The sequence below is a fragment of the Eucyclogobius newberryi genome, unplaced genomic scaffold, assembly GCF_026437365.1.
Source record: "Eucyclogobius newberryi isolate DKJ021-1_F unplaced genomic scaffold, fEucNew1.0.hap1 SCAF_4, whole genome shotgun sequence".
Classification (NCBI taxonomy): Eukaryota; Metazoa; Chordata; class Actinopteri; order Gobiiformes; family Gobiidae; genus Eucyclogobius; species Eucyclogobius newberryi.
Genome location: NW_027316056.1, coordinates 15,110,875 through 15,125,368, shown reverse-complemented (window position 1 = coordinate 15,125,368; position 14,494 = coordinate 15,110,875). Strand labels below are relative to the sequence as shown.

General features: G+C 39.3%; 1 protein-coding gene across 1 annotated transcript in view; it reads right to left on the bottom strand.

Annotated features, from left to right (window-relative positions):
• Positions 1-14,494, bottom strand: part of ctnnd1 (catenin (cadherin-associated protein), delta 1) — a 49,067-nt gene that overhangs the window by 32,036 nt on the left and 2,537 nt on the right. Inside the window, exon 2 of the mRNA XM_072463914.1 lies at positions 2,401-2,546. Coding sequence (XP_072320015.1) covers positions 2,401-2,541 — 141 coding nt within the window. The 5' untranslated portion in view covers positions 2,542-2,546. The remainder of the gene's footprint in view (positions 1-2,400; positions 2,547-14,494) is intronic.

Below are 14,494 nucleotides of genomic sequence, written 5' to 3'. Positions count from 1 at the left end.
TTTAGAACACAGTGCATGTGTTAATCCCTGCAGCCCAGGTAACACTGAGGGGTTTGATTGCTCAACACCGACTGCACCGGATTCAATAAGGCCCTTTTTATGTGACAAAAAGACTTCCATCAAAATGAGGCGCTAAATCGCTTAATCTAACCAGTTTTAAACCATCTACCACTCAATGAGAACGCTATTCAAACACAATTTACAGGTCTTGACAAAGAAACTCGAGACTTGAGTTCCCAGGAGTAAAGTTGAGGGGCAGATATGAGCGTGTGGGAACCTGTCAGTGAAGGCTGAGCTCTGGGCTGCAGCCTGGGAGCGCGGCAGAGGCATGTTGGAGCCTCTGGGCTATGTAAACATTACAGATAACTACAACTGGCTAATGCTAAGCTAACTATCCACAACACGTCATACCTGTGCTACCCCTTTCACTTTATCAGAGTCACACCCGGATGACAAGCCAATGCGGTCATTAAAACAACTGAGATGTTTGTGTAACCTATAGATTTTTTTACACACCAAAATCTGATCATCCGATTTCTGGAACTTTAAGATTGTATAATCTGATGCAAGTAATCAGAGGTATTATGATCAGAAAGTTATCAGTTTTTTGCTGTTGCACATCATTTTAATAAGCTTACAAATCAAAAGATGTGATAATCAAGCCACAGCCACAGTTTCAATGCATTTCTGAAAATGCAACACAAAATGTTAAACTTAAAATAGTTATAAAGTATATAATTAATAAAAAAATCAAAAATATATATATTTTATTTATGTTGCTTTATTAATGCCACCGTCTATGTTGTAAAATGTATTTTGGCATGTATTCTAAAGTCTGTTTAGTCTCTGTATGGATATGATGATTATTTTAATAAGTCGACTAGTCGACCAAACTTTACCATAGCATTCTGCCTTCCCTCGCCTAATATTTAAAGTAAGCTGCTCAGAATGATATGACACGTTATGTAACCCATTGACAAACATTCCTGTCATGGTTTGTAGTCGCCCGTTGTAAATTCTGCATTATTAGCGCAGTGTGTCAATAGTCAATGAGGACACAGGGAGCTCGTAGGTGTGTCTACCTTGTACAATAAAAGCATGAAGTCACTCAACAAGCCAACGATAAGAGCGCACAGAGGGCGTGGACTGTACCGGTGGGACACTTTATCCCAAAATCAAAGCGAAAGAGCAAGTCAGACGCGACGACACAAGTGAACCAAAGCACAAATATCTGTTGATCAAAGCAAACAGTACAAACATGAAACATGGTATCCAATGGGAGAGTCATATGAGGTTTTAACTTTGAGGAAAATGGTGAAAACTCACAATGACAAGATTGAAAGCAGCTCCAACCTCCTCAAAAGGGCTTTAGTCGCCTGAATTTGTTTACTTCATCAGATTAATTTGGCATAATATTGTACATCAACTTTACAGACTTGACCCCAACCTTTTCTCAAAGTTTGATGTTTGGGGTTTTGTTACAGTTTGAACATCTTAATGAGACGAGTGTTTTCTGTCCCTAACAACTGAACACGACACCACAGAAAAATGTGACTTTCTGCACTTTGTTTTGAAAGTGAAAGTTGTGGACAGAGCAGGCGCTGGGACACGCGTCTCCTTTGATGAATGACAGGGGTTGGTTTTCCTCAAAACACTAAATCAGCTTAAATGTTCAGAGGTCAGTATTTCATACATAATCCATCAGGGTTAATCCAGGTAGAAGGGGTTTTTATTTTATTGTTCAAATCTGACCAAAATTGGGCATTTCAAACCAGATCCTAAAGATTTGAATCCAGACTTGCAAATCCAATCCTGTCCAGTTTGAGATGGATATTTGGCTCTGTTGGGTATTTCAAATCTTTAAAGCTGCACGTAAAGCCAGGCATATGTGCTGCTGCCGCATGAACTACTCGAACACCGGGCAGCACAAACTTCAAATATAAAAATTTGTGTATTTGTAAATCCCTATCCATAAGCATTAGATTCATTTTGATTCAGCAAAGTTTTGAAACACCAGGATAGAACTCTGTGATACGGCGATAGAAAACAGGGAATGGATCAGTCTGAATCTTTTTAAAGTTAAACAAAAATGAAGCGCTTTGGTTTTATTATCAGTAGGGTCTGTTTTTAAATATGCTGTTGAATGGAACTTGTTCGCGTTGATTGATCACTACTAATGAAGCCTTAGTGTCCAATATTCAGCATGAACGACTGCTAAAGCCCTTTAGAGGTGTTTTCTTCAGTGTTAGTGCTTCAGACGGGATGAGGATGAGGGACCATGATGCAGATGGATCAGATGAACTCTGGACATCACTGACCAGAGGAACGTCTCGATGGGTACAGATGCAGAGGATGAGTTCAGATGGTGTGTCTTTTTGGGGGGATTGTCCTCCTCATTACCTGCATGTTGGGGAGGGGGCGGGGCAGGGTGCCAGCACACGACCTGCGCTCCTCCTCCAGGGCTCGACTCAGCATCTCAAACTGCCTCTCTTGCTCCCGCACAGAGGCCAGCAGAGAGGCCGTACTCGCACACTGCTCCATTCACACTGAGAGGAGAGGCACACCAGCACCTGGGTTAAAACAGCACCAGGGACAACCAGAACACCAAAAATAAGGAAAAGCCATTTAAGACGGGCATTGTAGCTGCACAATATATGGAATACATGCAATTATATTTCATAACTGTCTCATAACGAATGTTGAGATATCTGGTGGCAGAAAAAAGTTCTTTAACTTTTCTGGTGGAGGGTTCGCCACCTGCTCATCTCAATGGGTGTTAACATTTTTCCAGGAATGTTCCACAGTATGGCATTAAACATAATAACACCATGGACACAAGTAGGGCCAAAAAAAAAAGTGTGTTTCTGAATTTCAAAATAAAAAAACCCTGACCTTAAACATTTCATCGCATATTTACTGGCCGTACATTTCGAGAATGTCAAATTGTGAGAGAATCCAAAAGCTGCGGGGAAAAAAATCCTCTGAGATATTGTAAGACAACAAAATTGCCGCACTTTTGATAGGTTTTGTTTTACCTACGGGCGCATCCATGTTTGCAGATGCAACCTGCGCAGATGCTCATATTTGGTCAGCGTGCAGACTGGCTGCCAGGGCCTGGGGCAGCAGCAGTGAAGTATTTTGCGTGACGGTCGAAAAGTGCTCACATCACGTACTGACAATAAGAAAAATAGCGCGGACCACGGCGAGGGGGCACCGCAACAGAGCGGACCACGGTGCGGACCACGGCTCTTTTCCTGTGGTTGGACTAGTATAGATGTAGAGAACTATTTTATTCAATATCTGCATACCAATAAGGACACTTCAATGCGAAGCGCTCACTTCTGAGAAAAGAAAAATGTGCAAAACCTGTGCAAGATTTTAAAATAACATTAAAAAAAAAAAAAATCTACCTGAATTTTTTTTTCTTCAATATTACCGGAAACACACTATTTTATTTGGCCTAGATGACGCCATCAGGCTAATTTACAGTTTTGTCTGACTGAACAAAAAATTGCAAAGATCGTTTACATATTACACCTTGAATGACCACCTCTACTTTCTCTTTAAGACAGATTTAAAACTGATTATTTGTTTTTTGTTAATCAATTTCAGTTACAATACAATCAGTATTTTGCCCTAATATTAAGCATTTGTAAAATATTGTGCAACTATAATACAAAACAACTTATAGAACAGAACAGAACAAAAAAAACATGATTAGAGAGAATCAAACCGTCAAGGAGACGGATTAACACAGAGGAGGAGGAACCAGAGATAGAGTTGGACAAGGCCAGACTTGAGGCAGGTCTTTTATCAAGCACATTTTAATCCAGGCTCAGACACAGAGGGCTTTGTATGTGTGTGTGATCCGTGTCAGGTCATGTGTCTGCCTGACCACAGCGGGGCACTGTGGTCAGCAACCCCACACACTCAAGCTCACAAAGAAGAACAATCCGGAACCGCATTAAACATTTGGAAATACAGCATTGACAAGCACAAAACCAACAAACAAAAAAGTGTCATGGTGAATTCAACCTGGAGCACAAAAACAAATGTCAATATAATGCAATTTATTCAGCACATCTTCTCAAAGGCCCATAACTTGGCTCAAATATAGGGCTGATATCAATTTTGCACCAACTACAAACTCTGTTACTGTAACTGCGGCCTGACCTATAAAAAAGCAATGTAGTGAGGCTGGAAGATAAGGCATAAAAAGGATAAAATATTGATCATGATTTTCATTTAAATTTTACATTTTCTTTCCAAAACTAATAAAATCAATAAACAAACCTTTATGTATAGAGCCCTTTACAGCACTCAAAGTGGCCAAAGTACTTTCCAATAAAAAGCAACACAAACTAAATATAAATGGCTCTCAGTATTGATTTCATGAACATACACAAGGACCGACAGTGAGAGTCATGTAGCCAGGAAAAAGCCCAATTTATTCTTCTGCTCAAAAACAAATGCTTTTACTGACAGAGGATTGGTGGTAGACCAAATAAAGACTCAAATAAAAACCCTAAGCATATCATTGACGATTAGACATGACTGAACCTCGGTCTCGATAAAAATTAATTAATGTTTTCTAATAAAGCATGAATTTTGTTAAGTCAGGCGTGACAATATCGGCACAATATAACTCTCTAACTTTTGTTGCAGCCAAATAAATAAGCAAAAACCAATCCTTGTACAATAACGCAGCATAAATCTTCACATCTGATCATGTGCAAACAGACGAGCAGAAGCTGACATCTCCTGTGGATATAATGTGGTTTCTTCACCTTCAGCTGCAGGTTAAAAATAGAGGAAGTGAGATTGATGACAGCAGCGCGAGGAGCTTGTTAGCACCTCTTCATCCCAGAGAGAGAAACAAAGAGAACCACAACTTTAAAATGTAAAATACAGTTTGAAGTGCACTAATAATCGTTTGCCAAAGGAAGAACATGGTGTAAAAGAGTACGAAAATCACTCTATGAGACGCCTGTTGATTTGCTTTGACACTGTCGCACTCAAAATCAGAACATGAACATATATTTGAGGGGAAAATGGCAAAAACAAAAAATAAAATGGCATTTAACATGACAAGCCACTCTGCAATTGAAAAAGTCCATCACAGTAAAGTCCATGGTTAAAATTACTGTATTACCCTTCATTCTTCAATTGTGATTTTCATTTAATTTCTTACTAAAATAAATCAATATGGATTGTAATCTTGAATTTAACAAACAAGAACTTATTATCAGTGCCATCCAATTAAAAAAAAGCCAAATGTATCCCTCAAAAGTCTATTTTTACTGACAAACAAAGCTGTTTTGAAACTTTGATCTTGATTTGTTCACAATTCGATTAATTGCTCGGTCGTATCTGAGAGGCATCAGAATCCACAGAAAGGACATCCTGTCTATGAACACAGAGGAATGAGTCTAATCATCAGATGACATTTGCCCCACTCATCTCTAAATGACCAGCACAAAAAGCATTTTCTACATCAAAGTCCTCTGAGTCATGTCGATCTGATCGGAGTCTGGCACCAACAGAGAGCGCTGTTTAAGAATGAAAGACTGCGCGAAGAAGAGGAGAGCACAGAGGTTTAATGTACAACAGGATCATAAGTTGTATAATGCATCATGACTTTACAGTTATTCGCGATTATTGACACCAAGCAACAGTATAATGGCAGATACACATGTCTAACACAATACCATTCCTCATTTATTTTAATTAAATCTGTACTTGGGGGGTATTTTTGCATTTAAAACTGACATAATTATATATTTTCTTAGTTCTTAATAAATTTTAGAAACCAGAATAACCATGATTATCGATTAATCAATTCATCTTGACTACTTTACAGGACAATTAAGGACAAGGGGGGTAATTACTACTTCCTTCACTGTATAGAACAGGGTTACTCAATGTTGGGATAAATTTTGACTCATTTGTTTGCCATACGCTGATCCTGACCTCGGAGAGTGCTCATGGCCTCATGTTCAAAATCAACTCAGTGAACAAAAAACCCTATTACTAGAAATCCAGTTTACATTTTCTCCTTTGCATTTCTCTGCAGCCTGAACCAAATGCCTGGTTTATCCAGCAGTCTGAAACACTGAAAGAGACAAGGGAGTTTTGAAATGAATAAAGGTTTGACCCAAAGCAGAACAGAATAGAGTGAATGCATGGTTATGAACCCATTTCTATCACAAGCGAGCTGCAACCGTTCCTGAGCACCGTCAGGTCGTAATGCCCAGACAGGCGCGGGGAAAGGACGCGGCAGACCGGCAGAGGTGGAGGATTTCTGCCACAGACCGCGGCCGTCCGGGTCCACTGTTAATAAAGTGCTTTTTGGGCCTATGTGAACACTCAGCACACTAAAAGGCTACTCCATCCAGGTCTGTCAAAGTAAAAGTGCTTGGAATTGAACCAAAAACTGCACCTGCCTCTAGACACTCCCCCTGCTTCTAGACACTCCCCCCGCCTCTAGACACTCCCCCCGCCTCTAGACACTCCCCCCGCCTCTAGACACTCCCCCGCCTCTAGACACTCCCCCGCCTCTAGACACTCCCCCGCCTCTAGACACTCCCCCGCCTCTAGACACTCCCCCTGCCTCTAGACACTCCCCCTGCCTCTAGACACTCCCCTTGCCTCTAGACACTCCCCCTGCCTCTAGACACTCGCCCTGCCTCTAGACACTCCCCCTGCCTCTAGACACTCCCCCTGCCTCTGCACGACCCTCAGAAAGATTTTTTATCAGCAGCAGTGCGGTACTTTTGCCACAGGTGAAAAGTGCATATCCGTGCTGCTGTTTGTTTGAAGGCTGTTGTCTGATGGCCACTCATGTGGCTCATGGAACGGCATTTGGGTGAATGATCAGCGGTGCATTTGAACAAGGACAGACCCAAAAGTAAAGTAAATAGACCCAAATCTAGTGAGAACTGGACCCACTCCACGAAGCACAGTAACCTGAAAACACCCTTAAATATTGTTGATGGACATGATGGATCCCGAGCTCCAATCTTTTGTTGCACAAAGTGTTTGACAGGAGTCTTGTAAATCTCTCACGCAGCACCATTGTCACACATTCCAAGAAAAACTCTACATGTCACGTCCTGCCTCTTCTGACTAAAGAGCCTCTCCTCAGTGCTCCTCTCATCCTGTCCAAAACACTCTTATTTTTACTCTTAAGCACTTCAACCTCATCACGCGCTCAATCAAAACTTCTGGCTCAGTTTAAAGAAAGTGATCTCACTCTCAGATGGGAGAGTCCTGTGACAGTTATACTGTTGAACCTAAATGTTGAATCATTGTTATAATATTTACCTCATCACCGATCCCCATATCAATACAACAGCACAATGATGTGATTAGGGCCCAAACAATGACTGTTTGAAATATTGTCTGATAGCCGATGTCTTGCAAGACTCCAACAATTGTACATTTAATTGGCACAGATTTCCACAATGTTTAGATTTGATTCAGCCAAAATCACATTTTTAGCAACTTCAGCTTTGCCAATATGGGCATGTCATACCTCATTTTAGCCCTCTTGAATCCAGTTCAGAAAAACTAATGCAACATGTTTATCAATTATCCACGTGAATGAGAGTGTTCATGCTAAATAACACAATAAAAACAAACTTGGCTGAATAATCGTACTCTACAGTTCCGAGTCATAGGTGTGATGTCATCTGAAACCAAGCAATTCGAAAAGTGTCAGACAGTGATTTTGGACATCCTCTGGTATAAGTAAACAAAAATTTACTTTTGTTTTTGGAAATTGCTTTAGTAAAATAGGGCTAGTCGACAAGCCTTTGGATCACTTGCTATATCAGGTCTATAAACAAATAAACTCAAGACTATAATATGACATTTTCAACTAGGAATGTCACATTATCAAATTTTAGTCTTAGGATTATTGTGACAAGAAACATCATTTTATAATTCACGAGTATTGACACCACAACCAAACAACAGCGACATTCACTGTTGTCCAATAGCTCATGATTCATCAAGAAGGTCTAGTGTTAGAGCGTTTTTTTTCTGTGGTGTATGTGCAGTATAATGTGTGCCATCATGTACTGTATCACAGAAAAAGGTTTAACAGAGCTTCTGCAACATAAGCTTCACTTATTTCTTTTTCCCCAAGTTATTGTCCGGGAAAAGAAAGATATGTTCCCACACAAACTTCAGTGCTAATGTTCTTGTGGCGAGGGGTCGCTTCTGGTGAGAGTTTTAAAAGGCTCTGCTCACTTAAAGCCAGAGCTTTAGCCATTTATCTGTAAGGACATTAGCAACAGCAACGTTAAGTGGGATGGATTACAACCTACAAGGCTAAACCGGAGGTAAAGCGAAACGCTGTCATCACCACACTTGATCCTGTAAAATAATGATAATAAACACCGAACCACTGAACGGACTGTGAGGAGGACTCATTTATCAAAAAGAGATTTGATGTAAGCTGGTTGTTTTATTCCAGATAAGAACTAGAATAAGATCACATAATAGTTTGTGGTGGAAATGACAATATATTGTCTAAAAAAAATTTTAAAAGTCAAGATTTGATTGGGTTATCAAAATAAAAAAATGTATTTTACAAAATTCTACATAATTCAGATTTTATTTAAACAACATTAGTGATATTATCAAAATGTTGATATATAATGCCTACCTCTAATAGAGTATGAATCCTTTTCCTCTGCTTTCCTCAGTATCGATATTGGGTTTTACGCTTTAGTATTGTGACAACACTAATTAATACACATCACCATATTTAATAATGTTTCATACAACTCATATCAACCAATAGAAGATACGTTTTATATATGTAAAGCTGTTGTCAATCTATTTTCTGAGTAGTTCCGATGTAGTACAACTAGAATCTGGACTATTAGAATCTAGACTAGATGGTTACCTCAGTGGGGAGGTCTAAGGGAAAGAACAAACCCAGGCCTATAAAAATAACTTAACAGAGTACAAAAGTCATGTGAAATCAGGGTAAAAGCTAAAAGTCGAAAACAGAAATCTAAGTGCGTTGCATGCATGTGCATGTGGTTCGCTCTGCGCCGCTGAGTCAGGGCTCTTCACTGGTCACACATTTGGCCAAAGAGAGCTCTGTGTGTTCGTCCTGGCCCAGGTCCAAACGCCTCTGTCCATCCTGATCCAGACCGGAGCAGGACAGATCAGGGCCAAGGCGTGACTAGAGCTTCCCATCAAGCAGCATCAACGATCAAAACTGATGCTATGGAAGATCTGATTGCCGTATTTTCTGGACTATAAGTCGCACTGGAGTATTACTCACACCAGCCAAAAAATGCATAGTAGAAAAAAAGCAAAACATATACAAGTTGCACTGGAGGATGACACAAAGGTTGCAAGTGTGAAAATAACAAATAAGATCAATATAAGTTGCTTCAGAGTATAAGTACTTAAGTATAAATGTAAGTCGCACCCCGGCCAAAACTATTTTATAGTCCGGAAAATATGGTACTCAGATTCACTTAGATTTCTGTTTTCAACTTTTAGCTTTTACCCTGATTAGATTTGGTTATCAGAACTAATACAACTTATTTAGGGGTGGTCACGGTTAACCGATTAACAGATTAACCAATTAATTGTTTAACCGTAAAAGCTTGACCGAGTGGCAACTTTAATTGGCACGTTTATTTACCTAGTTTTTTTTTTTTTTATCTGTACTTGTAATCCGCAATTATGGACTAATACTTATCTTACAGTTTATTTAACTTGGAAATCTGAGTGTATTATTTAGCCTTCTGCCTAGAGCTGGGTTGAAATAATCAATTTTTCGATTTTTAATCCATTCGCATATTAATAACCGATTATCGATTCGTACGTCCAAAGATCGTTTTTTTTATTTATTTTTTTTATTAAAATTCTTTTCTACATTTCCCTCAGTGAACTTCAATCTACCTTCAAGAAAGATAATTCAGGACTCCTGGATTATCTTTCTTGAAGGTAGATTGACCCTTAACCTTTTCATCAGTAACTACCAATACTTGTAAGATTTGCTGTTTAATATTTATATAATACTAGTTTTAATTATTTTGCTTCTCTACACAGTCATGAAGTGAAGGAAACGGTTCAAATACATTTTTCATTTTTAATAACATTAACCCCCGGATCTAATCGAAATCGGATCGAATCGGAAATTAGATCGAAATCGGAGCAAATCGGATGGGATCTGAGAAATCGGAAAAAAATCTATTTCGAAACGTAAAAATTGGAATCGAATCGATTCTTGAAATTTGCATCGAAACCCAGCTCTACTTCTGCCACAGATGGGAAACTATAGATTTTACAACGCAACTCTAAAATAAAGAGCTCTTGGATCATAATCATTAGAACAATGCATCAAAACAGCATTTATAAGAGCGTTCATGCAGCTGTGTTGTGCATAGTTCAAGTTTAATAGTTAGACCCCAATTTACCCGATTGAGTTTTGTCATTATCGCTTTAACTCCCGTATTATTGAGTGCATTTCATAGTGGTCAGTAGTAAGACTTTAACAGTCCCTGGTCTTGTGCGTGGAGGGTTTTAATATGACATAAGAGCAGACATAGAACACATGTAGCGGTGACACACCCCTCTCATGGGTGCAGGGCCAGCTGTCTGCGCTCCTCGCCACACTCACTGTTCTGAGACAGGAAGGAAATGTGCCACCGCTGAGAGCAAAAACAGAGGCAGAAAATACTTCAGTTATGTGGGCACTGGACATGCGCTATGTAATTTAGACTCCATGGCATTTCTGGGTCAAGAAGCAGCAAATATATTCACAAAAGGGAAAGAAAATTAATAGAAATCACAATATGCAAATCTAACAGGCTGCAATTTTTAGGTATTAGGCCAAGTGCATCTATTTGGTATCAAATAGCTACCCATTTCTTGCAATAATTTAAAAGTTCTTCATGACATGTGTTAACGCTCCATGCTCCTAGATGGTTTCAAATATACACTGTGTACTGAAATAATTTTGAAAACATATTACACTTAACACTTCTGGTTTTAGCGCTGACGTCTTAATGCACCGATTACAAGAGGTATTATACTCTTATAATTGAAGAGTTAATGGATATTTAAAATATGTCAATCCAAAAGAAATGCGCTAAAACATGGCTTTAAATGGATCAGTTGAGATTTAAGCATCAGACAAATGTTTCTTTTGGAAACGCTTATTATAAAAGATATAGTTGATATTTTACAGTATGGCCTGACATACAATTTTGTAAAATTTCAAAAACAATCTTCACATTACTAATATTTCAATAAGCTGCTCATTCAACTAATGAAAACATGACATTTACACATTAACAGCTTCATGCCATCAAAATACAGAAAACCACTGAGACTTGTGTATAATATTCTATCTTGGCAACAAATTACTACTTCTATAACAGTTCATGTAATTATATTTGTAACATCAATGATCCCTTGTCTGATCATTTGGAGGGTCAATCTCTAATTGGTGTTTGTTACAAAGAAAAAGGCTTGATACAAAAAAATCACAATAATAAAATGCGGTGTAATTTTTTCAACACAATAATTGTACTTTCATCAATTATACCATGTCGTCTTATCCCAGTTCTGATAAAGACCTTTCTAAAACTTTTCAGGAAGCTTCCAGTTGTGTCGTATCATTGACATTCCGTTCAGTATTGAGACTTCAAATGAGTTTCTACTTTCAATACAAGTTTTATAATAGATGAGTATCTGGGTAATGCTAAATCACAAAATATTATGGAAGAGAAAGAGATACACAACACTAAAGGCCCACGCACAGTAAATTACACCGCAGACGTGTTTATATTCATGCTCGGAAATACAACCCATTGGAAAACACAACTCTTTAATTCAACTTAATTTAATCTATTACTGTTATTCAATAAAGTAAACAAGACGCCAGTGTCGTTTTTATGCCATTAAGAATTACTGCAGAGTCTCGCCATCAGAAAGTGACCCACATTCAACAAGGGAGTTCTAGTCAAACCAATAAATGCTGCCACTGTTTTTACGTTTTACACTGATGTACACTGAAGAAGCTAGCCACTAATGCTAACAAATTATAGCTAATGCTAAGTCAGGGCATTTCAAAGTGTATCGACTTAGAAAGGAATCAATCAGGAGACTGTTGCTATTCAAATCCCGATAGTCAATTTAAAATAAGCACAGGCTGCATTTGAGTAGAGGTGGGCAAAATATAGAAATATCAATATAATATGACTGCAGTTTTGAACATATACCAAATTTGAACATAGTATATGGTTTATAATAGAAATGTAGTAAAAGAAGCCAAAATAAAAACGGGAAAAACATTGTAAATTTCTAAATAAGCCAAGTTTATTTGTAGAGCACAATGTGTACACAAGGCATATGAGGGTATAATTAAGGGTATAAAATGGATATGTCTGCACTTTTGTAGGTCATTTTACACTATTTATCCGATACTTAAACCTAAAGTAATACCAGTACACTATTTAATAGCTGGACTGACATAATAAGGTCTGAACATCTTAATATGGACACTAAAATAAATAAATAAATCAAAATGTTACATGCTTGTCAAATTGTTAGTTACTTTGAAGTCATAGTTAAGTCTTGGTTTAGTCCACTCTTTGTTATAACCTAATTCAGGCCAATTTTAACCTGATTTGGACCAGGACTATTACTAAAATAATCTGCGTGAAATTGCTGCAAATCAAGAATAAGTGGAGTCATTCTGGCCGTCAATCATTAGAGGACAAAGTCATAATCTGTTCTTTTGCGTTCTCGCACATGTCCCAAAGCGGTGCCTTCTCCGGGACAGTGGCGACGTGCCCATCATTCAATAGAAAACACAGGCTGCAGGTGTAACTGAAAGAGAGACAGAGCAGGAGAACCAAATGAAAAAAAAAAATAAAAAAAAAAAAAGCCATAACCTCAGTTTGTCAGTGAGACACACCCTTACTGTGCACGACAAACCCGTCATTACACAGCCTCACAAATGATAGGCCTGCTTAAAACAACTGGCTGTGCGGCAAAACTCTCAACCAACTATAAATCTAGAGGCAAATCAAGATATAGAAAACTCAAAATCAGGCACATTTTACCGATTGTTTTACATGTATGTGTACATTTAACGTGGACGTTTCTAAGAGAAGCAACATGTCAAAACTTGCCAATCTCCCCTTGTGTACAAGCTGCTGCAACTAGTCAACACTGAAAAAACGTCAAGGTATTTACAAAGCTATGTCAGGCATTTGTCCGCACGGTAAAGCCCAAGTTGGACACTGCCACCATCAGCTCCCTCATCAAGAAGGCCCAGCAGAGGATGTACTTCCTGCAGCAGCTGAGGAAAGCCAAGCTTCCAATGCGGATGATGGTGCAGTTTTATACGGCCATCATGGAGTCCATCCTCACCTCCTCCAACACTGCGTGATACGCTGGAGCCACAGCCAGGGACAAACAGAGACTACAGAGCATTGTGCGCTCTGCTGAGAAGGTGATCGGCCGCGGACTTCCATCTCTGCAGGACCTGTATGTCTTCAGGGCTCTGGGACAAGCAGGTCAGATTACACCCTGGACATGGACTATTTGAGCCACTCCCCTCAGGCAGGAGGCTACGTTCCATCTGGATCAGAAACTCCCGCCACAAGAACAGTTTCTTTCCCTCTGCAGTTGGACTCATGAACACTTCTAAACACCTGTGACCAGGCTTTTAGATAGGATTTGAAAACACCACGTCCAAATAATGTTGTCCGCAAAAAGTACTTAAAAAATGTAAACTTAAAATATTCAGGCAGGCGGAAAGCTAAAATTATGATCACACTCCGCCACTTAGGAGCGGAGTATTGCGCCGATTCCGACGCTTTTACTAAATAAAAGCCGTCTGATGTTATGCCGTTCGCCGTAAACGAGCGCCGTATTGCTCCTATTGTGCGCAGAGTTTTGTGGAGTTTGTTTATTTGTAGGAGATCTTCTACTGAAAGTGTTTTTCAGACTTCCTATAAGTGATCTGTTCTTCTGGATCTACCTCTGTATCTACCTGCGTTGCACCAATGAAATTTCCCCATGTGGGACAATAAAGGAATATCTTATCTTATCTTATCTTATATAGTCTATAGCCGTGGGCGGCGCGAGCAGAAAAGTTACACTACGGCGCACGCGCGCGCATGGACGGTGATCTGGTGAACAGGTGCCAAATAAACATTTGGGACCAGAATGGAAGTCGTCTACGTTATTGTCAATTGACAGATAAAAATAACCTTGTGCAAATCCAGCATACCTTACCTAGTTCCGGCGATCTTCCGTCAATTTAATGAGGTTTCAATGAAATTCTGTCAAAGTGCGCGAAAAAACGAGGAGCTTCGGGAAACGCGTAGCTTCAGAATTCTCCGGACCAGGGCTCGGCAGCCAATAAGAGCCAAGCACACAAATTTCATCAGCCAATCAGCGCGCAGCATGCAAATTTAGTTTGGCGCGGACCATGGCGGACTATCGT